Consider the following 25509-nt stretch of genomic DNA (forward strand, 5'->3'; position numbering starts at 1 on the left):
CGTGATCACCCCCATGGGTCTGTTGCCTGCAGAAAATGCCTGTTCCTTGCTCCCTGACAAGGTGTTCACTTTCCTCAATAAACGGAACATGTCCGTGGTCTTTGACAAAATCCTTCATACCTACGTAACTAGATCTACCCTGACGGAATTTGAGAAGCTACTCCTGTCTAAAACCCACATGTTGAGGAAAATCTCTCACTTTCTCTCTCATTTTGTGGATCCGCGCCGTCCTTACCGGCCGAAGTATGTGACTGATTGGGAAGCAGACCTCCAGATTTCACTGTCTGACAATGATGTCGAATCGATCCCGTCCAGGTCGCATGGTTTCTGTCCCTGTATTAGGTTGCAGGAAAGCAACTACAAACTTGTTTCGCGCTGGTACAGGACACCCGCCTGGTTGCACGCCAAGAAATTGCATACTTCAGATCGTTGCTGGAGGTGCCAGTCTGAGGTTGGCAATTACCTTCATATCTGGTGGTCATGACCGGTGATACAAGACTTTTGGCTCCAAATAGAAAATGTAATTCGTGCGGTCAGTTACCCTTATTTCCAGCTTACTCCCGAAACCGTGTTTTTGTTTATGCCCTCAGGGGATTATAAGCCCGAATCTACTGGCCGCAGCGAAATCACTCATTCCGTTATACTGAATGAACTTGTCAGCTCCTCCGCTCTCGCAGTGGATTGATAAGGTGAATCAGATTTGTCGCTTTGATGAACTCATGTGCTGGTCCTCCAGATCTCATTATGTGAAAACGTGGACCCCTTGGCTTCTACATAAGCATTAGACCCGGCATCAGTCACACATCTCTCCCCTCCCCCTTCTTTCTCACCTCTTTGCCTCTAATGTCCCTTTCGTGGCTGTCGCTCCTCTTCTTTTCCTTCCTTTCTTATTCTGGTCTGTACTATTTTTTCTCCCCATCTTCCTCTCTCTCTCTCTTTAGTGATGGACTCCTTACTGTTGTGTTACTGTCACTATTGGTTGTGGCCTTGACTCCTAGTGTTATGTTCCGTTGCCGTATTGAATATTGGCTTACAGCCGTTCTTAGTGCTTATACCGCTAATGTTTTATTAGCTACATCGATATGTTATACTCCTGTCTCATTGTTTGAGCTATGTTGTTCTTTTAAAAACTTGAAAATCCTAATAAAACTTTTGAAATGAAAAAAAAAAAAAAAAAGAAAGAATACATGAATGCAACACTGCACCCCATGACTTCCAAAACAGTTTAAGGCTGCATTCACACGGAGTAACGCCAGGCGTTTTTTGTGTGTATTTTGTGTGTATTTTTACAGCCGTAAAAAGCAGTCTCCATTGAGTTCTATAGTAAAATACGCCTGTATTTTTACGTCCGTAATTTTACGGACGTAAAATTACGGACGTAAAAAAACGCCAGCATTTTACTATAGAACTCAATGGAGACTGCTTTTTACGGCTGTAAAAATACACACAAAATACACACAAAAAACGCCTGGCGTTACTCCGTGTGAATGCAGCCTTAGTCTGTGCTTCAGAAGCCAAATAGCATTCCTTCTGTGCCCAAATAGCAATTTATACCCATTGTGATAAGGTGACAGGCAAAGTGCTGGAGTCCCGCTATACCAGCCATAGATTCCTGACATGCGTGTGGTCCAGTGCGGGTCTCAAATAGGTTTCAGCCCCAGGTGTGGTCCTGGGCTCGATACTGGCCCATAAGCCTGGTTTCACACTGGATTTTTTGGACCAGAATTTGACATGGAGGCTGCCTGAGATTCCAGTCCAAAAAAATGGCTAGCCCCGACTGGATGCCAGTGCAGTACACCGGCATCCAGTCGCAGCATTCGGCTCAAGATTAGGCCCAAATGAATGGGCCTAGTCGGGAGCGAGGAGCCATGAGGCAAATCCGCCTGAAGAAAGAGCATGTTGCTTCTTTTTTCTGCAAGCGGAAACAAACCACTTGCGGCGAAAGTAAATGACCGGCTCCCATTGATTTCAATGGGAGATGATTTTTTGGTCCAGAATCTGAGGCGGCCTTCTCGTCAAATTCCGGACCTAAAAACCCTGTCTGAACCCGGCCTAAAAGGGTGCAGAGCCTGCACTTCAGGGCAGATCCTGGGATGAGAGTAAGTGCCTGGGTTAAGGCTGTATTTTATTTTGCTCATTTTTTGTGCCTGACAAAGGTTTATTTACCGTATTTTTCGGACTATAAGACGCACCTAGGTTTTAGAGGAGGAAAATAGGGAAAAAAATTTTGAAGCAAAAACTGGTAAAATATTTAATATATGGGAGTTGTAGTTTTGCAACAGCTGCAAGGCCACATTGACAGGTGACCCTGCAGCTGTACGGGGACGCATAGAGTGTTTTTTTTTTTGCGGGGCCAGAAGTACTTTTTAGTTATACCATTTTGGGGAATATCTATTGCTTAGATCACCTTTTATTGAAAAAAAAAACCGGTGGTTTATGATATATGATTTTCTACTTTTATATATATATTCTAGGGACAGGAGGTGATTTAGAACTTTTATTTATTTCATATTTTTATAATATATTTTTAAAGCTTTTTTTTTTTTTTTTTTTTTACTATTTTATTCCCCCCCCGGGGCTTGAACCTGCGGTCACTTGATCGCAAGTCCCATAGACGGCAATACAACTGTATTGCCGTCTATGGGACATTCTGTCTATTAGTATTACGGCTGGTCATAGAGACCAGCCGCAATACTAATACAGCAGTGACAGGCCTGGGAGCCTCATTAGGCTCCCGGCTGTCACCCGAACAGGTCGGCTCCTGCGATATCGCCACGCAGGAGCCGGCCTGCAACTTTACAGGTACGGGGCCGGTGGGGACCGGCCCCGGGGGAGAAGGGGCCGCTGATACTGACCCGGCATCCGCTGTACTAGAGAGGCGGATGCCGGGGAGGGATAGACGCCGGGGCCTGAGACATCGCTGCCCTGCCCTGCATGAAGCCAGCGGCGGGGGGACGTAGGGGGGACGGAGGAGCAGAATAGCATCACTCCTCCCGCTGCTGGCTTCATGCAGAGCAGGGCAGCGATGTCTCAGGCCCCGGCACCTGTAATGGCGTCTATCACTTGCCGGCTTCCGCCTCTCTATTACAGCGGATGCCAGGCGCCACATTCAGCCTATAAGACGCACCCTTCTTTTCCCCCCAAATTTGGGGGAAAAAAAGTGCGTCTTATAGTCCGAAAAATACGGTAAGTTGCTGTTTTTTTTTTCTTAAATAAACCGCTTTGCTGCAAGATTTGTGTCCCTGTCTGACTGGTTGGGTCCGCACCACTGCTTCTACCGAGCTACATTCCCCACACCATATATAACATTAAGTATGTTATTCTGGTTACAACAAAGTGAAACTGCTGTTTGGACACACAGCAGGGCCCAGAACATAAAAAGCTCTATGTTGCTTTTAGAGCACAGATTTAGATTAATTGCCTTTTGGACGCCATGTCACATTTGCAGAGCCCCTGATGTACCAGTAAAGTGGAATCAATTAGCGAGTGATGCCAGTTTAAAAACTGCACCCCTCAAAGAATTTATTAAGGGGTTTAGTGAGCATTAGATTTCTCAGATGTGAAAGCACAATGGACAGTGAAAAGTGAATATGTAAGCTGTGCCGAATATATGAAGTACACCAAATTCCCTACTATTTTCCCAGTAGCGCCTATGATTGTAGGTCACTTCTGGTGTCTTTCCATTCGTAATCTCTAAATCTGGGGTGTACCATGATATATGCTCACACAGTTTATACATTCTACTCTTGCCAATGTCAGTTTTGGAGATTATTTTTTGTCATCACAGATTTGCAACGAAAGAAGCTATGTTACCACAACCTGGGGCCTCAGCCTCACCCCTGGTTCACATTAGCGTATGTATTCTGTCCGGTTAGAGTCCGTATGGAGACCCCCCGGACGGAATACAAATTGAAATTGCAAGCGCTGTGATGCAAAAGCACATGGACCCCCATAGACATTTGTGCGGGCAGTGCGCATCAAGCACATGGAACCCCAGCCTTACACTAGCCATATTAGACACTTGACCTTTTGTAATTGGAGCTTCTCTGTATGAACGGCACGTGATCTTGTAGTACATCATAAAATCAAGTGAGAAAATTTATTGTGTTACAGAAAATGATGTGATTGAGGAAAAACATCTAGCCAAAGGGTATTTTTTTTATGTAGATCGTGAGCCCCATATAGGGCTCACAATGTACATTTTCCCTATCAGTATGTCTTTGGAGTATGGGAGGAAATCCACACAAACACAGGGAGAACATACAAACTCATTGCAGATGTTGGCAAAAGGGGATTTTGTGGATGAAAACTTGTTGACAAAAGGGGTCAGAGGAAAATGTCAGGATTCCCTCAGATGAACAAGTTGTGCACATTTGAGTAAAATTACAGCTCTGGATGGCTATTGGCTATTTCAGCAGACAGATTTCATTGCTTCAGAAAACCAATCGAAAGTCACTAGCTTAGGGGACTTGGAACATCTATGGGAGAATCACATTAAGGTCTTCCAACTTCTACCAAATTGGGAAATAAGGTAATTTAGTTTGTGATAAATACACGGTCATCTGCATATGCTGTGATTTTAAGCTCGTGTGCCCACTCTTAATCCAAAGACATTGGAGTGGCTCCTAAGTCGAGACAAAAATCCACAGAGAAAGAAGGCAAAATTATTGGCTGCCAGTATAAATATTAAAGGAGGACGACCGAACTGATAACTCTCATGTAGGCCACAGGGAGCAGATAAAGAGAAAGGTTCTTATGGATGAACCTAGGTTGATGTCACCAGGGTTAAGCATATTAAACCAGCAAGACAGTTAGGTCAGGCTCACCTGAATATAACACCTTTTTTCCCATGGAAATGTGTGCTTCCTTATTTATTCCACAATATGCAAATGAACAGTCTGGGGCACCAAGGGCGGGTCCCTTCTCCAAACTGCTGCGTCCCAGACTGCTCTAAAATGCCAGGGCCAGGTGAGATTTCAGCATAACTCCTAGCTCCTCAAAGAAGGAAGAGGAAAAGGAGGGTTTATTAGTGCAGCGTAGGAGCCAGACTCTGTATTCCAGACTGTTTATTTGCATATTGTGAAATAAATGACTCTCTCAGCAACTGAGACATCAATTTTCATGGAGAAAAAGTTCTTACATTCAGGTGAGCCTGATCTATCTGTGTTGCTGGTTGACTAAGCCTATCCCTGATGACCTGTGTGTTCATCACATGACCATGGACTGTAAATCACATGACCATGGTCAGACTTTTATCCTCTAGAAGTAACAGAATGAATGACAGCAAGCAGAGATCTAGAAAACTGTGAGGAATTGATACAGAAAGTATATTGGAAAATTCTAAAACTTTTTATTGTACAAACAATAACATTTGTTTCTCAATATTGGTCTGAACGTGGCCAACCCCTTTAATATCTTGGTGATGGTGTCTGTGTTGCTCTTTTAATATCCTTCACCCTGGTGACAGACTCCCTTTAATGGAGTCATGATTAAGAGCACAGGGTGCACTCAGAAAGCAGAGGCTGTGGGGTCGATAGGTCAAACCACCAATTCTTCTATTTTACCACAGCCTGAATCTGATGGTGGCTGTTGGCCATTTATGAAGGCATGAGAAGAAGCAGCAGAAAAGCTCCTCTGTTTCACATTTATTTATATGAAAGTAAATCTGCATCAAACTATGAATCTAATTATACAATATCTACAATTTTATAACATTGGCATAAATATAAAATGATTATTTTTAATTAGAGTCAGAGCTGGCAACATTTTTCCCCAACTCCACCCAAAAATGGCTGCGACTCAGACTCCAGAGGACTTTGCACTTATCTCTGCCCATGGTACGGTGAGAAAAAATGATTTTTGCTAGATTTTGCATAGATTTAATACATACATAAAATACTAAATACGCAGATATACTTTTAGTTTAGTCTTTATTATCAGACATTAAACATAAATGAATAGAGCTGAAAATTAACGTATAAAACAAGTTACCATAAGGAAATTTTGTCACAATTTCTAGAGGCTTTTCTTGATGTCTGTGGTCCCTTCTTCCTTCTGTGGAGTAAACATATATATACGGTGGAATACTAATAAGTGGAGTTGACAAACATGTAGAAACTGAGATTGTTACTTATCGATACATAAAATACCATATTTAAAATAAAATAAAAAGTCCCCATGATATAAATACATTCTGCAACTTGTTAAGGTTTAGGGCTACCAGTATGCAAAACAGCAGTGAAAAAAAGTGTTAAGAATGCTTGGCGTACATGAAATCCATTCCTATTTTGTCTACGGTTACATTCACATCTGCTCTGGTTGTTTATATGGATACATCAGAAATCGTGGGACAAAAAAGTTTGGTTTTTTTTAAACTAAAATTGCCAGACAAAAAACCCCAAAACCCTGCCATCCGATAGACTCCATTACAGTCAAAGACTTAAAGGTAGGTGGTGGTATTGCACCCCATGGCCTGACACATTTACTTTAATTTAGAGTAAAACCAGGAGTAAATTATAGGTTTGAGCTTCTGGAGCGCAGGCGATGAACCCAAATCATTAAGAATCGTAAGTGTGAGGAATGGGCCAATTTCCCTGCTTCAGGATCGGGCACATTTTTTGCAGTTTTTTTTGTACAAGTGGTTTTGAGGTCTAACACATTTTTTTCGTCTTCAGTTATTCCAAATCAATTACTCAAATCAATTAATCAAATAATGTTTGCATTTTTTCAGTGACGCACAGGAGGTTTTCTATGTTATTTATATTTTTGCATGTTTTTCTTTTTTTTTTTATATCCAATATAAACAAAAAAGCGAAACATCTTGGGGGAGGTTTGTTTCATTTTTATTTATTTAATTTTTTTTAAATATCACAAATTACTACTAAAAAAATTGTTTTCTTGGGTATTTTTGAAGTTGCTAATGCAGTATTGTGTTATTGGGGAAGAGGCTAGAACCTGTGGTGTCATAGTACTGTTATCAATATTTTTAACCTGGTATAACTCTTTAAGAACTTGAAAAAAAAAGGTTGAAAGTCAATTTTTAAAATTTACCTTTTGGAGGACACTCAAAGACTCATTAATTCTACGATCCATGGCTTCAATTCTGAAAAGAAAAATGTTATATATGGCGGTTAAGTAGTCTGACGCATGAAAAAAATTAAACCGATTATAACTTGTCGTGTTTTATTGAGATTTACTGTATACTAATAGCTCTACTGTACTGATCTGACAAAGCTATGAGTTTGATATGGTAGCACCTTCTAACTCACTATGATGCAGTTACCGTATTTTTCGGACTATAAGACGCACTTTTTTCCCCCCAAATTACGGAGGAAAATGAGGGTGCGTCTTATAGTCTGAATGTGGGTGGAGGAGTGGGTTTGCAGCATGGCCGCGCTACTGCCACCGCTGGTTTTCTTCAGCGGCAGCAGCGTGACAATCTGCAGGCCCCGGCAGCTAAGACAGTCCCCGGCATCTGCTGTAATAGACCGGCGGATGCCGGGGAGTGTCTTAGCTGCCGGGGCCTGCAGATTGCCGCGCTACTGCCACCGCTGGTTTTCGTCAGCGGCAGGAGCGTGACAATCGGTTTATTACAGCAGATGCCGGGGACTGTCTTAGCTGCCGGGGCCTGCAGATTGCCACGCTCCTGCCGCTGAAGAAAACCAGCGGTGGCAGTAGTGCGGCCATGCTGCAAATCCGCTCCTCCTCCACAGGTCCCGGCAGTCAGTTAGCCCCGGGGCCGGTCCCCACCGGCCCCATACATTTAATGATGCAGGCCGGCTCCTGCACGGCGAGGCCGCAGGAGCCGACCTGTTCCGATGACAGCCGGGAGCCTAATGAAGGCTCCCAGGCCTGTCATAGATATATATTACTATCGCGGCTGGTCTATGACCCTCCGCGATAGTAATGTATAGAATCTCCCATAGACGGCAATACACTTGTATTGCCGTCTATGGGACTTGCAATCAAATGATTGCAGGTTCAAGCCCCCTAGGCGGGGGATAATAAAATAGTTAAAAAAAAAATAAAAAAAAAAAAACACTTAAAAAAAAAATAAAAAATAAAATAAATAAAAGTTCACCTCCTTTCCCTAGAATACATATAAAAGTATAACATTACTGTGAAACATACACATTAGGTATCCCTGTGTCTGAAAATGCCCGGTCTACTAATATTTTTATGTACAGTGAACGTCAAAATCAAAAGTGCTAAACTGCCGGGTTTTTCTCTCCGTTTTGCCTCTGAATTAAATAAAAGGTGATCTAAGCAATAAACATTTCCCAAAATGGTATATCTAAAAAGTACACCTGGCCCCACAAAAAAAAACGCCCTATACATCCCCGTACAGCTGCAGGGTCACCTGTCAATGTGGCCTTGCAGCTGTTCCAAAACTACAACTCCCATATATTAAATATTTTACCATTTTTTGCCTGAAATTTTTTTTCCCCTATTTTTATCCTCTAAAACCTAGGTGCGTCTTATAGTCCGAAAAATACGGTAGTTTAATCTACACAGCTGTGGTCAATCCAAAAAAATGTAGCCTACACCCTTAGAAGACAGATTCTCCAACATATCTCCCATTTTAATGTCAGTTTTCACACTACTGGCTAAAATAAAACCTCAATACAAAAAAATCATATTACACTATATTTCTGGAAATAGAAACAACACTTTATAGTCAAATGCCTTCATGAATTTTTGCATCCAAGGATTTTTTTCTTTCTTTTCCGAATGGCTTAAATTCTGCCCTAAAAATAACTTACAAAGCATAAATCCTTAGGGCGCATTCACATGGAGTAAACGCACGCTCATTTTGGCAAAATACATGTGTAAAAATAAGACTCTCATTGGCTTCAATGACATTTTACATGCGTATTTTGCTGTGTATTTTGACACGTGTAAAAAAATGTCATTGAAGTCAATGGGAGTCTTATTTTTACACATGTATTTTTTACGCGTGCGTTTACTCCATGTGAAAGGACTCTAAAAAGAAAAGATGTACAAAGTTTACATCGTATATATGTGTCTACGCGTACAAAACTTGGCAATCCGATATCTATTCAAGTCATGAGGTCACTAAATGTTTAATTTAGGCACGGGGACAATTACAACAGTTTATATTGTAATTCAGCATAGCAAATTATCATCTCTGACTGGTAAGGCATGTCATGCCAAAAATGTGTCCTTTTATTTGACAAAACCACAGCCCATATCTCAGTATTTGGAAAGTATGCTTTAAAAATCGATTGTTTTTCTTTTTTTTCAATTCAAAGGTTTATTGGTATTTTCAAAACATTTGTAAAAGAACAGAGTAGATCTTGGAAACAACCAAATGTACAACCATGTAAGCAAGATAATTCCTTGTCGTAAATATAAGTATATAAGATTAATGCGTTCATCGAAATACTAGCAGGTGAGACAGTGAAGGACGTCAGTCAAGGACCGACGCCAAAAAAAAAAAATCTATTTTTCACAAACATGAGTAATAGTTTTATATTACACAATAAATTACCTTAGTTTTTGATTGGTGCAGAATTCATTAATTTTCACAGTCTGTGCTTCCCAGAAATCCTGATATAAAAAATGCAAAAATGCAACAAACACATCAAAAACAAAATGAAAGAATCATACCTGATTTTACTTAGATAATATATGAACATTAAAGGCTCGTTCACACGTGAACAAAGGGGCGGATTTTGACAGCGGATTTCACTTCAAAATCCGCCCCTTTACAATGGTGCAGACCGCCGGGCTTCTTTTTTCCGCTAGCGGCGGGCTGCTGCTGTGTCTGAACGGTTCTACACGCCAGATGATTAGATATACGCATCTGCACACAGTTCCACATGCCGTAGAATTATATACACGCCTCTTCACACAATACCACACAGGGGAGGATTAGATACATGCGTCTGCACACAGTACCACATGAGTGAGGATTAGATATGTGCGTCTGCACACAGTACCACAGGCCTGGGGATTGGATACGCACATCTGTACACAGTTCAACACGCCGGAGGATTAGATATGCATATCTTCACATAGTACCATCGCCAGAGGATTAGATATGCATGTCTACACACAGTACCACACGGGGAGGATTAGATACACGCATCTGCACACAGTACAACACACCAGAGGATAGCATACGCACATCTGCGCACAGTTCCATACACCAGAAGATTAGAAATGCACGTCTGCACACAATACCACACACCGGCGGATTAGATACACGCCTCTGCACACAGTACCACACGCTGAAGGATTAGATAGACTGCTCTGCACAGAGTACCACACAGAGTTTTACTCCAGGTTTCCATAGCAACCCAGCCATTTTTCTTCACTGCTGTGTCAGCAATAAAGACGCAGGGCACTGTGGATGACACTGTTACACAAAGTCACATTCACACAGCTTTACTCCAGGTATCCATAACAACTGATCACAGCTTTTTCACTGATATTCAAAATGAGATATACGTGATCACATGACGCTTATGAATACACTCGCAAACATACAAAATACACCACTTCAAAACTGGATAATTCTTATGGGGCCACTACACAAACAAAAAATGTAATATACCTGTGCGAAGCCGGGCCCTCTTGTATAACCAATATATGCACATGAAATAGGCCTTTACATATAGATGTTATTTTCCATCCCCTTATAAAAATTGTAAAAAAGGAGGAGGCAAGGATCCGCGCTCAAATGGTCATGTAGGAAGAACGAAAACCAATCGAAAGATGGAGTTAGGTCGATATTTATTGATGTCAGGTACAGAAGAAGCACAACGCATTTCGGGTAAAACCCTTTTTCAAGTGCGTAAAATACTGCAGTAGTGGAGTTGCACTAGGGTGTGTCTGCCCTGATCTTGTGCTTCTTCTGTACCTGACATCAATAAATATCGACCTAACTCCATCTGTCGATTGGTTTTCGTTCTTCCTACATGACCATTTGAGCGCGGATCCTTGCCTCCTCCTTTTTTACATTTACTTTCCCGGTCCTCCTGTGTTTAGTCTTGGAACCGCTGCCACTCTCACCAGAAGTGACTTTTTGTCTTTATGGAAATCTAGGGTGTTGTGATCCCATCACAACCCCACCAGGTGAGAGGCTTATTGGTCGTTCTCTATTCTTATCTACTGTAATACTACTACACTTAGTGCGCTCGGTGTCTCTCTTTTTTTTCTTTTGTACTTATAAAAATTGTAGTAATTTATACATTCATCTCTAGTCATAATAGTTATTACTCTTATTTTAGCATGTAATGGACATCGCTAGAGAAGTATTTTACGCTAGAAAGCTCAGTTATGGGCAGGACAGGGATTGGGTGAAATGTAAACTTTATTCATGAATTTATATGTGTTGTGTAAGTGTTTGTTGCAACTTTTTTGGCGCTGTGACCTGAACAATGGTAAATGTCTGGGGCACAGTATCAATAAACTTCCTGGTTATGTTCATAGGGTGTTACATAAGAATACTCCACTAGTAAGGCTCAGGGGGGAATTACATTATCCCTGTATGTGACAATCAGAGAGCAAAAGTATAGTATGCATTCTGATTCATAGGAGAGGGGGGTAGCAGAGACAAGTCCCTGCCACCCATCTCCTGGGGTCACATACAGGTTATGTACATGATTATCTCTGTGCAGTCTGCAGGGCTCCTCCTCCCCCCTAAATATGTGGCTTTTGGCTGCATATTTAACATATAGCTACTTGCAGCTGCATCAGTTCAGGTGTCGGATCTGACCAATCTGATTTTGATGAGCTTTTCTATGGACTGGTCAGAGTTATAAAGAAATCTTAAGGTTCTACCCCCCCCCCCCCCTTAAATCAACCCATAGCACTACAAAAAGTTAGTGAAGCCCTTCCTGAAAAGGTGCTGTAAAAAATTATACTTACCAAAGTATCCTTCTCCAGCTCTTTTAAAACCTCTGTTTCAGCTTCAAGACTGGAGAGTTCATGTGCCACTATTTTGCGAAAATTATCCAATTTCTGAAAACTAGAGATAAAATTAAAATAACCTTAGAGGATGCGAATATGAAAACTATCTATAATGGTCATAGTAACTAAGGACCTTTTATGTTTGAAATGTGAGGAAAATTCTTATTTTCACGGCGATTATTTTAACCCCTTAATGACCAAGCTAGATTTTCAAAACCATAGAATAACTCTATAATGTTCTTGCACGCCGTAGGATTAGATACGCGCCTTAGCATACAGTACCACATGTCGGAGGATTAGATATGTGCCTCTACACACAGTACCACTCATCAGAGCTTTACTCCAGGTTTCTATAGCAACCCAGCCATTTTTCTTCACTGCTGTATGTCAGCTTTAAAGGGGCAGGGCGCTGTGGATGACACTGTTACACAAGATCACATTCACACAGCTTTTCTCCAGGTATCCATAACAACCAATCGCAGGTTTTTCGCTGATATCCAAACTGAGATACACATAATCACATGAGGCTTATGGACACACACACACAAACGACATATAAAATACACCATTGCAAAACTGAGCAATTGTTATGTAGCCACCACATAATCAAAAAATTAAATATACCCTCCTGCTAGTTCCAAACTATTATGCAGATATTTTTCTCAAATCTAATCCAATTTAATTGGAGAAACATCCCAATGATAAATTATTTTTCACAAACTAAAAAACCTAAATCCACTGTTCTGAATTATGCACAACAGAGGTTCTAAACATTTTATAGGTTGTAAAGAAGTGAAAAGGGTCATTGGTTGAATTTGCAGCATTAAGAGGTCACATTTAAATCAAAATCAATTTCAATAAAAAAAAACAAAAAAAAAAAAAAAAACACACACACACAAAAACATCTTAACAGCCCAAGTCACATGTTAACATAAGACTCCCTTGGCTCACCCTCAATTGTTTAACCTCTTCCCGCCGATGGCATTTTTTGATTTTCGTTTTTGACTCCCCTCCTTCTAAACCCCATAACTTTTTTATTTCTCCGCTCCCAGAGCCATATGAGGTCTTAATTTTTGCGGGACAAATTTTTCTTCATAATGCTACCATTAATTATTCTATATAATGTACTGGGAAGCAGGAAAAAAATTCAGAATGGGGTGGATTTGAAGAAAAAAAATGAATTTCTGCGACTTTCTTACGGGCTTTGGTTTTACGGTGTTCACTGTGCAGCCAAAATGACATGTTCCCTATATTCTGTGTTTCGGTACGGTTCCAGGGATACCAAATTTATATGGTTTTATTTACATTTTGACCCCTAAAAAAAATTCCAAAACGGTGTTAAAAATTTTTTTTTCTAAAAGTCGCCATATTCCGACGGCCGTAACTTTTTTATACATAGGTGTACGGGGATGCTTAGGGCGTCTTTTTTTGCGGGGCCGGGTGTACCTTTTAGTTCTACCATTTTCGGGAAATGTTATTGCTTTGATCACTTTTTATTCAAATTTTTATCAGAATCAAAACAGTGAAAAAACGGCGGTTTGGCACTTTTGACTATTTTTCCTGCTACGGCGTTTACCGAACAGGAAAAATATTTTTATAGATTTGTAGAGCGGGCGATTTCGGACGCGGGGATACCTAACATGTATGTGTTTCACAGTTTTTAACTACTTTTATATTTGTTCTAGGGAAAGGGGGGTGATTTGAACTTTTAATACTTTTTATATTTTTTTATATTTTTTTTTACTTTTTTTTTATTTATTTTTTTGCATTTATTAGACCCCCTAGGGGTGTTGAACCCCAGGGGGTCTGATCACTAATGCAATACATTACAATGCTAATGCATTGCAATGCATTGCAAAAAATCATCTCTTTTGCAGGCTGTATACACCAGCCTGCAAAAGAGAGAATTTGCAGACCGGCTGGGAGCCTTTAACAAGGCTCCCGGCTGTTATGGCAACATGACGTCGGCCCTGGAGCATGCTCCAGGAGCCGGCGATCCCTGCCAAAATGGCGGCGCCCATGCGCCGCCGGGAAAATGGCGCCTCCGGCGCCTTTGACAGCAGCGCCGGAGGGGTTAATGCCTCCGATCGGTCCGGGGACCAATCGGAGGCATTAGAGCCGGTTGTCTACTGCTTAAAGCAGTAGGCACCCGGCGGCTATGACGGCCTCCTGGCTCCCGGGCGGTCGCCATAGTTACAGACCCGACACGCGCCGTACTATTACGGCGCATGTCGGGAAGGGGTTAAAGGCAAGCTTTTACCCCTCCACACTCTGGCGGCACGGGTCTGGAAACAAGCCCGGGCGGTGTCTACCTATTCTGACACCCTTGCGGAGACCCCCCCTATGGGACAATCCTAGTCTGCCTGATCTGTATGAGTTGCCTGATGCTCGATCTTGGTCCCGTTTTGGTGTGTCCTTCCTGTCGGACTTATACGTGCAGGGAATCTTTGTCACATTTGATTCTCTAACCGCCTCCCGTGAAATTCCCCGCCACCAATTCTTTTGGTTCCTCCAAATACATCATGCCCTCTCCTCTTTATTCCCCACCCAGCCGTGTGCTATCTCCGGATATCCACTGATTGGTGTGCTGCACTCTCAGGGTCCAGGGGGCCTCATTTCGGCTCTCTATGATCATTTAATCCATGCTAAAGTGTCTACATTTGAGGCTCTGGCCCTGACACGTTGGCTCACCAATATTCCCGAGTTGACGGATGAGACGTTCCAGGATATTTTGGAATCCCCCCTGTACGTTTCACCCTCGGCCAAAAACAAGCTGATCCAAATATTTATTCTACATCAATGTTACTTGACCCCAGCCCATCTTTACAAGATGGGTCGGCTGCCGAGCCCTAGCTGCCTTAGATGTTCGCATCCCCGGGCAGACTTTTGGCATATGATGTGGAGTTGCTCGGTTATACATAACTTCTGGTGAAAGGTGGTAGACCTCCTGACAGATGTCCTAAATTGCCCTGTCCCGTTTTCTCCCGAAGTTTGTTTGTTCGGTGTACTGGACGAGGAGATGTGGCAGCACCATACCCAAATTTTTCTTAGGGAATGTTTATTTTATGCCAGAAATGCCAGTGAAGAATTAGGTAGTTTTACTTTCCTGTGTTCAGGGCAGTTGAGAGTTAACCATGCAAAGCCCAAAAAAAATTAAAGTCATGTGACATGTCTCATTGATTTTTTTCAGAATTGTAATTTTTTAGTTTTTTATAAATATCTTCCTATATCCCAGTGGAAATGTCATTATGATATGAAAAAGAGAACCTGGTATTCCTCAACACTGATACTGGTTTGCTTATTTATCTGTACTGACAGTGTGGGACAATTAGATGACTGGGTATGCAACAGACACAGAGACGAACAACCCAAAGGACTGGTAGCAATATATATGCACACCAATAACTGATCACTGTAAGCAAATATTTCTTTACAGTGGAACAAAACTTCCAGTTTTCATATGCTGAGTTACCTACTTGCTTTGTTGTATCCGATTCATTAAACTAGATACATGCTGATGAGACGCTGTAAGCACATCTTGAGCCCGAACTTCCATCCTTTTATATCTAGTCTACAAACATAAATAAATAAAATACATAAATAAATATTAAAGTGCTTATAAAGGCTAGGATTCTACTAGCTTTTGTCTCTACGTTTTAGTCCCCCGAAAACAGCAGTTACTCGCGGACTACATGGACTATAATGGGGTTCACTGGACTCTCTCTCTGCCGATTCTTGGTGGAAAGTTCGCCGCAGATGTGAACCTAGCTATAGCCAAATCTTATCTACATGCTGCACTACAAATCTGCAGTGCAAATCAGCTTTTTAATATCAATTTATGCTGCAAAAACACTCAATTGCATGGCAACAGCCGCAATAGCTTACATGCTACAGTTGTTAACCACCAGATGGCACAGTTAATAACAGTCACTACATATGGACAATACATGTTGGAAGGGTTAAATATCCTGTGTGTTTAAGCTTGCTTAGGCTAAGGCCCCATGTAGCAAGCCGCAGCCAAAAAGCGCTGCAAGAAAAACCGATGCAGAAACACATTCCAGTTTTTCTCACAGCACTTTTCACTTTCTGCTTCAATTATACCAATATAGAAAATGCCAGTGTTTCAGTAGGTATGATTATAAATCATTGGTTGTTGGATGCTTGTGAAACACGCAGCTGTTTTTGAAATACCAGCAGGTCCACTGCGGAAATTTTTCTGCAATGTGTGGATGCGATTAGCCAGAATCCCATCCATTTTGCAGGTACTATAAAGTGCTGCTGCAAAATTGCAACATTTACACTACGTAAGGCCCCAACCTCACAACTTTTTTTTGTTGTAGATTTTGTTGCGGTTTTTTGCGCTAAAGCCAGGACTAGATTGAGAAGAAGTTAGAAGTATAAGAGCTTTCTATATATTTCCGATTCCATTTGTGTCTTCGTTGCAGTGTCTGTCAAAAAAAAAAAAAAAAAACAGCAGAAGAAAGTCCTGCACGCACAGGGTTTTTCGTCCACCGATTTCAGTTTAAAATTAATAGACATCCGATGGGCACCATTGTAGTCAATGGAAACCAATAGGCTCCATATGGAAAACCTATTTTAGAGGTCCGCCTCTCTGTTATTCTGGACCTTCATTGGATCAAACGTGGGACATCCTGGATCAGATATGAACTTAGCCAAAATATGTAAAAAAAATTACCATCATTTTCGTTTTAAGGTCTTCAGTAAAACTTTCAAAAGATGAAATGAAGCTGCATTCTGTTATGCCCAATTCACGAGAGTCTGCCTTAAAAACACCATCTTCCATATCAGATGAAACTTTGGCTGTACAGATATTAAACACAAATATTAGAACTCTCAAACAATACATCTTACATAAAGGCTAAATAAGTATTACTTGTGTATTAGCATGATGGTATCAAAGGGACAAGGCAGGAATAGTTCAGCTACAGCACAATGACACTTTGTTTGCATTGTCTGCCATGTTCACACAGGAATGCTTCTGGTGATATACAGGTGTCCTTTTCTATATTTCACCTTGACTTGGGATGAGCACTTTACCTTTGTTTAATTAAAAAAGAATCCAAAACCCTAAACAACCTCCAAAACGATTATGTTTAAGCCAAAATAATAACATAATGCTGGTCAAAGCTAGTCATCACATTGCATCACTCATATCACAACAAACAAGCATAAAAGGCAACATTTGTCAATGTATGGCTAAATACCTGCAGACATTATAGGCATCTACTAGTATATACTGTACCACTAGGCCCCATCTTTGTTCCCAGTGCTTTGGGAGCAGAAAGGGTGATGTACTGATGTCATTTACATTGAGTCTACTGCTCTTCAAAGCCTCAAAGTGCAGAGACCAGAAAGAACAGCAGGGGAGCAAGGTGAGGAAAGTTGTTGTATTTTTTGATCCACTATACTGCATGAACTAGGAGGAAGACTATACAGTCCTATGAAAAAGTTTGGGCACCTCTATTAATCTTAATCATTTTTAGTTCTAAATATTTTGGTGTTTATAACAGCCATTTCAGTTTGATATATCTAATAACTGATGGACACAGTAATATTTCAGGATTGAAATGAGGTTTATTGTACTAACAGAAAATGCGCAATATGCATTAAACCAAAATTTGACCGGTGCAAAAGTATGGGCACCTCAACAGAAAAGTGACATTAATATTTAGTAGATCCTCCTTTTGCAAAGATAACAGCCTCTAGTCGCTTCCTGTAGCTTTTAATCAGTTCCTGGATAAAGGTATTTTGGACAAACAATTCAAGTTCAGTTAAGTTAGATGGTCGCCGAGCATGGACAGCCCGCTTCAAATCATCCCACAGATGTTCAATGATATTCAGGTCTGGGGACTGGGATGGCCATTCCAGAACATTGTAATTGTTCCTCTGCATGAATGCCTGAGTTGATTTGGAGCAGTGTTTTGGATCATTGTCTTGCTGAAATATCCATCCCCGGCGTAACTTCAACTTCGTCACTGATTCTTGAACATTATTCTCAAGAATCTGCTGATACCGAGTGGAATCCATGCGACCCTCAACTTTAACAAGATTCCCGGTGCCGGCATTGGCCACACAGCCCCAAAGCATGATGGAACCTCCAACAAATTTTACAGTGGGTAGCAAGTGTTTTTCTTGGAATGCTGTTTCTTTTTGGACGCCAAGCATAACGCCTTTTTTTATAACCAAACAACTCAATCTTTGTTTCCAAAATGAAGATGGCTTCTCCAAATGTGCTTTTGCATACCTCAGGCAACTCTATTTGTGGCGTACGTGCAGAAACGGCTTCTTTCTCATCACTCTCCCATACAGCTTCTCCTTGTGCAAAGTGCGCTGTATTGCTGACTGATGCACAGTGACACCATCTGCAGCAAGATGATGCTGCAGCTCTTTGGAGGTGGTCTGTGGATTGTCCTTGACTGTTCTCACCATTCTTCTTCTCTGCCTTTCTGATATTTTTCTTGGCCTGCCACTTCTGGGCTTAACAAGAACTGTCCCTGTGGTCTTCCATTTCCTTACTATGTTCCTCACAGTGGAAACTGACAGGTTAAATCTCTGAGACAACGTTTTGTATCCTTCCCCTGAACAACTATGTTGAACAATCTTTGTTTTCAGATCATTTGAGAGCGGGCTGTCCATGTTCGGCGACCATCTAACTTAACTGAACTTGAATTGTTTTGTAGAAAGAAATGGTCCAAAATACCTTCATCCAGGATCCAGGAACTGATTAAAAGCTACAGGAAGCAACTAGAGGCTGTTATCTTTGCAAAAGGAGGATCTACTAAATATTAATGTCACTTTTCTGTTGAGGTGCCCATATTTTTGCATCGGTCAAATTTTGGTTTAATGCATATTGCGCATTTTCTGTTAGTACAATAAACCTCATTTCAATCCTGAAATATTACTGTGTCCATCAGTTATTAGATATATCAAACTGAAATGGCTGTTGCAAACACCAAAATATTTAGAACTAAAAATGATTAAGATTAATAGGGGTGCCCAAACTTTTTCATAGGACTGTATGTACTGTGGGGGCACTAGGAGAGTGCTATATACACTGTGGGGGCAACTAGGTGGGGACATTATAATGTGGGATAGACAGTGTCAGGGCTACTATTGGGCTGGGGCATAAAGACACATTGATGGGAACAGGTGAAGCCAAAGAAAAAATGGGTGGGGCTGGTGGTGGGTCTTACTATATGTAAGTTTTCCATAGCATCAATACATTCTATCGCTCTTTCAGTCCTTTGGAAGTTGGGAGGTATGCAATATCTCCCCTAACATAACCTCCGATTTCCATAAGACCTCCTTCACGCTACTCTCATTTCCTCTTCTTCTCACATTTGTCTCTAAGAGTTCTACAGTGCATTTCCCATACTCTGTTTATCTTATGTATTGGTGTAACAAGCTCCAGCCTTAAAATCCTACCATAATGCAGAATTGGCAGTGTATGGAGCAGTCTGCTTCTTTCCATGTGCCATACTGCAACTGACCTAGGAGTGTCACATCCTCACCAATCTGACAATGATGACCTATCCTATGGATTAAAGATGGCCGAACCTCAAGAGATTTGTTTCACCCCTGGCAAGTTTCGTAAAAAACATGTATTGTTATTGTGCATGGACCCCATAGTGCAAGTGGAGAACCAGGGAAGGTGAGGAAAAATAAATACTCTGTGTCACATGCTCCTACTCTGCCAGATTTTGCTAAGGTCGCCAAAATGATGCAGCCTTCGTCAAAGACTCCAATCTGCCCCGTGTGTATACAAGTAAATACAATAGATATAGCCATATATAGCATATTTTATTTCTCACCAGAACTGAAAAGTTTGCGTGGTTTTAAAATAAATTCCTCTTCATCTACACTGCTGGATCTCTTCCTTTTCTTTAAGTCTTCAGATATGCCTGAATGATACAGCCCTTTAAAAATCTCTAGCATAATATGAGAAACAAAACCAGTTAATCTCCAAAGTAACTTTGTAATACTATAACAGAATAGGGGATTAAACACCATATACATTTTATTTGAATGACTAATGCACTAGGCCAGGGATACTCAACTGACCACAGTCCAAACTCAGGATCTGCTTCCTTGCCCATTAATTATGAAACCGGTCAGGAGAAACTGTGTTCTCCTGACCGCTGTCCACAAAGCCCTGATACATTACAGAGATGGGCAATCGTCCCTGCTGACTGCACAGGAGCAGTATAGGCTCCACTACAGGCAGCTGAGATGATCTATTACCAATCCCTGTTGACACTCGGGGGACACTGACCAGAAGATCATTGTTTCTCGAAGTCCCAACCATTAGTGTCATTCTCTGTGGGGGCACTAATAAGGGATTATAATGTGAGGGATACTCAGGAGCATTATGCTGTATTATGGATACCAATAGTTCATTAAAACATGATGAGGCTACTAATAGAGCATTATATAGTGTCAATGCCATGTTAGTCCCCACACACAGTATAATGCTCCTTTACTGCCGCCACACAGTATATTGAGCCATGTGAGGCACCAATAAGACATTATACTATGTGAAGGCCATCAGTTAGGCTTACTCTGTATATAAGTCTTAACTGTTAGCTAATAATCCCCTAGTATACCAAGTTAGTGACATTGACAGCTCTACAAGTAAATACTGGACATAACACCTTCATTTGATGGCAGATCCCAGTCAGTGGACCTGTACTAAAAGTAGCAGCAAAATGTTGAGTAGTAGCCAATTTCCTATTCTGAGGGTATCTGGAGTAAAGATTCTTTATAAGATTCTTTATAAACATGACTTGTTAAAATACAGTTGTACAGGGCTATATGCAGTATTTTTCATGAATAAAGGCTTATTATAAAGCAAGAAAATTCTTGCTAAAAACGCCCTGCATCCGGTTTAATTGAATTTGGCTGATAAGGGCTGAGATAAGGAGTCCTTTGCCTCTGTATGTAATGCAAGCTGACTCAAATACAGCTCTGCTACATCAGTTTCCACATCAGCTTTATACTGTGGTAATGCATTTACAACCAATCCCTCATTACTGACTGCAAACATAGCAGATAGCAGAGCAAGTGAAACCCCGCCCACCAATGTGCTGAGAAATCCAGGAAGTGAAGAGCGCACAGAGCCTACATGCTGCAGAACAAGAGTTATGGGAATAGCCCTTTAAGAGCTTTATAAACTGCAAATCCCCTGATGTGGTCTATCTGATTACATGGGCCTGCAGTACTCCGTATGTAAGAAAAGCCATCAGTGAGTGCGGCAAACGAATTGGTGCCCACATTAACGACATGGGTAAGCAAGCAGAGACCCCTGAGGTGAACTTTCACAACAATGATCCAGCATATCTTGCATTCCATGGAATTGAAGAGGACTGAGATATGCAGTCCTATAGCATATGCAACATAAATATGTAATGTACAGATATGTGACATCTAGGCGACATCTCTTATGTTAATTTATGGTTTTATTTAGTTTATGGTCATGATTGAGTTGGATATATAAATGCATCGAGGTCATACTAAAGAAGTGAACTATATTACTGTACAAGGTCCGTCATAGAAAATGAATGAATGAATGAATGACTGAATGAAAGAAATTTGGAGAGGAGAGTCAAATGAAAGGAATATGTGATTGTGCTCTTCTAGAGAGGAACCCTGTCAGTCAGCAGCTTCCCTCCAGTCAGTGATGTTCTTGTTCTAGCAGCACCACAGGAGACCTGTTGACAGACAGGGCTCTCTTCCAGAAACTTCACCATCAATTCCTTCTCAGTTGTGTAAGAAAGTGACTTGCATTACAATAGGTCATAAAAAATAAATAAATAAATTATACCACTTTGCTCTTTATTGCTTTCAATATCCATTTTGCTGCCAGTCTCAGTCTGTGGCTGCTGTTTAAAAGAAAAAAAAAACAAAATAAGAAACAAATTGCATAGAAATATATGACCCATTTGAATCTATTGCCACAATTTCTGTGGTCAGGATCACCAATTATGCCTTTATCCCCTTAAATCAGGGGTGGGCAATTAATTTTCCCATGGGGCCACATGAGAAATTGTAACGGTTCTAGAGGGCCATGCGCGTCATAGCAAATTTAGCTCCACCCACTTCCCTGCTGACTCCACCCATTCTCAATCATTTTTCCATGTGCCCCACAAAGTAAAATCCTCCTACAGTCACCCTAACATTATACACCCCCACATTATAATGTTTTCCTCCAAATGTCCCACAGTATTAAGTCCCTCTCCTAGTGCCCCAGTATAAACTAGCAGAAACTAGAGGGGGCATTAAACTAGGGCAGCTGGAGGGGAACATTAAACTGGGGGCAACTAGAGGCAGACATTTCCCCTCAAGCTACCACCCATGGTTTAATATCCTCCTCCAGCTGCCCCAGTTTAATGTCACCCTCCATCTGCCCCCTAGTTTAATGTCCCCCCTACACATGCATTAAGTTTAACTGCCCCCCTACATCTGCCCCTAGTTCCCCATCTTGCTCACACATGCTGTCTCTTCTCTCTTTATCATCCAGCAGCCTCCATTGCCGGCAGCTTGCAGGAAGCACACAGTCCCGTGTGGCTCCGCCCACTAATGAGTCATAGCCTATCCTGGTGATAGGCTGTGATGACATCATCACAGGTCCTTCAAAAACCTTCCACTAGCTATGCGGGCCGGATAGAAGCAGTCAGAGGGCCGGATGTAGCCCGCGGGCCGCACATTGCCCAGGTCTGCCTTAGATGCTTTAGTTTCTATTGCCCATGTTATCTAAGAGAAGTCTCAGAGACTGATACAGTTGGTAGGTTGCTATAGAAGCTTGGGGGTCGATTGTTGGTCTCCACGGCTGTAATCTTACTACAAATGGTAGGGGTTGTCAGTCAACCACTGTACAACCTATAGGCCTAATAAGAGATAGTATACAGCTACTTTAAAAAAAAAAAAAAAAAAGTTATGGCTGTTAAAAGACATCTGAAAATTTAAATAAATACATTAAAAAAAAATGATCATTAAGGGTAAATTCACAGCTTCTTGCAGTCAGATTTTTGAAGCGAAATGTGCCTTAAAGTGATCCTATCATTAAAACTTATTATTTTTCTCACTACCACATAGGAATAGCCTTAAGAAAGGCTATTCGTCTCCTACCTTTAGATGTCTTCTCTGCGCCACCGTTCGGTATATAATCTGGTTTTCGTCGGTACGTAAATGAGTTCTCTCACAGCACTGGGGGGCATCCCCAATGCTGCCAGAGAACTCTCCAGCGCCGACTCCATCTTCTTCAGGAACGGGTCTTCATCGCGTCTTCTTCCGGCCGTGGTTTCAAACTTCTAGGCCTCGGGCAGCCGACTGCGCATGCTGACGGCCACAAGAAAATGGCTGCTTACAATACTGTGTAAGCCGGCGGGCATGCACAGTCGGCTTTGCCCTAGACCCGAGGCCTAGAAGTTTGAAGCCAACCCCCAGAAGAAGACCCGCTCCTGAAGAAGATGGAGGCGGCGCTGGAGAGTTCTCTGGCAGCTTTGGGGACGCCCCCAGTGCTGTTTGAGCGCTGGGGACCGCCCCCAGTGCTGCGAGAGAACTCATTTACATACTGACGAAAACCGGATTATATAACAAACGGCGGCGCGAAAAAAAACACGACCGAAAACGCCTAGCGTTTTTTTTTTTATAGTCCATTCACTTTAGGGGAGGGGAAAACCGCCTGGCATTTTCTGAAGCAGTTTTTACCAAAAACTGCTACAGAAAATGCTCCAAAAAACGCCTCAAAGTCAAAAAACCGCTTCCTAATTAGGAAGCGAGTTTTTTCGGGGCCAAAATAAACCAGGCAGTTTTTACGTGTGAACTAGCCCTAAGGGTGTGGGGAGGCATTATTTGAGACATATTTTGAGGTGGCAAAAAAAAAAAAAAAATGTGTTAACTTACCCTTAGGCGTTAGACTTACCTTTTCAAATTGAATTATTTCAGGTGAAGACATTTCTTGTACAGGATCCATTGTGTCTTCATCCAAATCAGATAAATGCAAAGTGCCTAATGAAAGGTTTGCAATGACAGATTTTAAACATACCATAGAACCAACTCCATTTTGTAGTAATTCAAACCAATAATACAAACCAATAAATCATTTTGCAAGTATAATAATTAGAGATGAGCGAATGCTGTTCAATCGAGTAGGTATTTGATCGAATTTTAAGGTATTCGACATATTCGATTTCGTACGAATACCACGCGGTAAACGCAGTAAAAATTTGTATGCCCTCCTACTTTCGCTGGCGCTTTTTTTGCACCAATAACTGCGCAGGGAAAGTGGCACAGGAAGCAGGAAAACGTAGGCATAAAAAAAATTGGAAAACATCATTGGCTGGCGAAATCAGGTGACCTCGGATTTATAAGACTAGTGTAAGCCATATTCGTTTCAGATGCGGTTTGGAGTGCTAGGGAAAGACATCGTGAGCAGGGTGAGAGAGAAAGTTTAGCTTGTGCTAGGCAGGAAAAGTGAAAAAAAGCTCTTTTCAGAGCTACACTGCAGGAACAGTGTACACATACACTGAACCTGCCAAAGATGCGTCAGGGTAGCATCAAAGGACAGGGGAGAGCACGTGGACGTGGAAATCCAGCTGGAGATCCAGTCCACAATCCAGCTACTGCTGCCAGCAGTGCCCCTCGTCAGTAGCACAAGGGGGCGAGGACGTGGAAATCCAGTCCACAGTACAGCTACTGGAAAGGGGCTGCCAGCAGTGCCCCTCGTCAGTAGCACGAGGGGGTGAGGACGAGGGGATCCAGGCCGCAGTAACTCGACTCCAATATATACTGGAGAAGGGCAGCCAGCAATGCCACAACATCAAGTGGGGTGCAGGGTGTAGTGCTGACGAGGGCTGAGCACCAGGAACCTATACTAGGGTGGATAGCAGATATTGTGGACCCACAACCAGCATGTCCCGTCCACAGTACTGATGAGACACAGTTCAATGTGTCTGTGCCAGTACACAAGTTCCTCCTCCTCCTCCTCCTCCTCCAACACCACCTTCACCGTAAAAAAAAAAAAAACACATTAATGTTTTAGGGCTCCCCCCAAGAATCTGAAAATCAATGTTTTAGGGCTCACCCCAAGGGCCTGAAATCTAATTTTTTGGGGGTCACCCCAAGGGCCAAAGACAAACTCTGCTGGTTAAAGGCTCAATTCACCCAAAGGGCCTAAAACACTGCTGGTGCAAGGCTCTACCATATTCACATACACAGAATGTCTAGTGGATATACTATAAAATGGATGCCTATTTGTATCCTGTGATAAAAAGCAACATGTCATTACAGTAAATGATGAACATCCTGTAAACCCAACACATACCCACCTGAAATTTGAGGATGTGAATGCCTTGGAGTTAGCAAGCCTGAGATGCCAGGTAGTTTTAGCTCTGAGAATGAAAGACTTTCTGCCGCACCTCTTTGTTTAGGTACGATTTTAATTTCTGTAAATTTCGAAGGCTGCCCTTTCAACTATAAAAGAAAAAAGGGAGCAGTCTCTACATAGTATAATGGGAGTTTTTTTAGATGATATATTGAAAGTGTGTTTAATAA

General features: G+C 41.7%; 1 protein-coding gene across 1 annotated transcript in view; it reads right to left on the reverse strand.

The window, feature by feature from the left end:
- Nucleotides 1-6015: 6015 nt before the first annotated feature.
- Nucleotides 6016-25509, reverse strand: part of SYCP2L (synaptonemal complex protein 2 like) — an 87427-nt gene continuing 67933 nt past the window's right edge. The window contains exons 21-30 of the mRNA XM_075270835.1: nt 25284-25428; nt 23879-23964; nt 21779-21836; nt 19770-19886; nt 16634-16758; nt 15414-15508; nt 11896-11995; nt 9512-9570; nt 7051-7102; nt 6016-6054 (exon numbers count right to left, since the gene is read on the reverse strand). Of these exons, the coding sequence (XP_075126936.1) occupies nt 6016-6054; nt 7051-7102; nt 9512-9570; nt 11896-11995; nt 15414-15508; nt 16634-16758; nt 19770-19886; nt 21779-21836; nt 23879-23964; nt 25284-25428 (876 nt within the window). The remainder of the gene's footprint in view (nt 6055-7050; nt 7103-9511; nt 9571-11895; nt 11996-15413; nt 15509-16633; nt 16759-19769; nt 19887-21778; nt 21837-23878; nt 23965-25283; nt 25429-25509) is intronic.

The sequence above is a fragment of the Leptodactylus fuscus genome, chromosome 4 (genome assembly GCF_031893055.1).
Source record: "Leptodactylus fuscus isolate aLepFus1 chromosome 4, aLepFus1.hap2, whole genome shotgun sequence".
NCBI lineage: Eukaryota > Metazoa > Chordata > Amphibia > Anura > Leptodactylidae > Leptodactylus > Leptodactylus fuscus.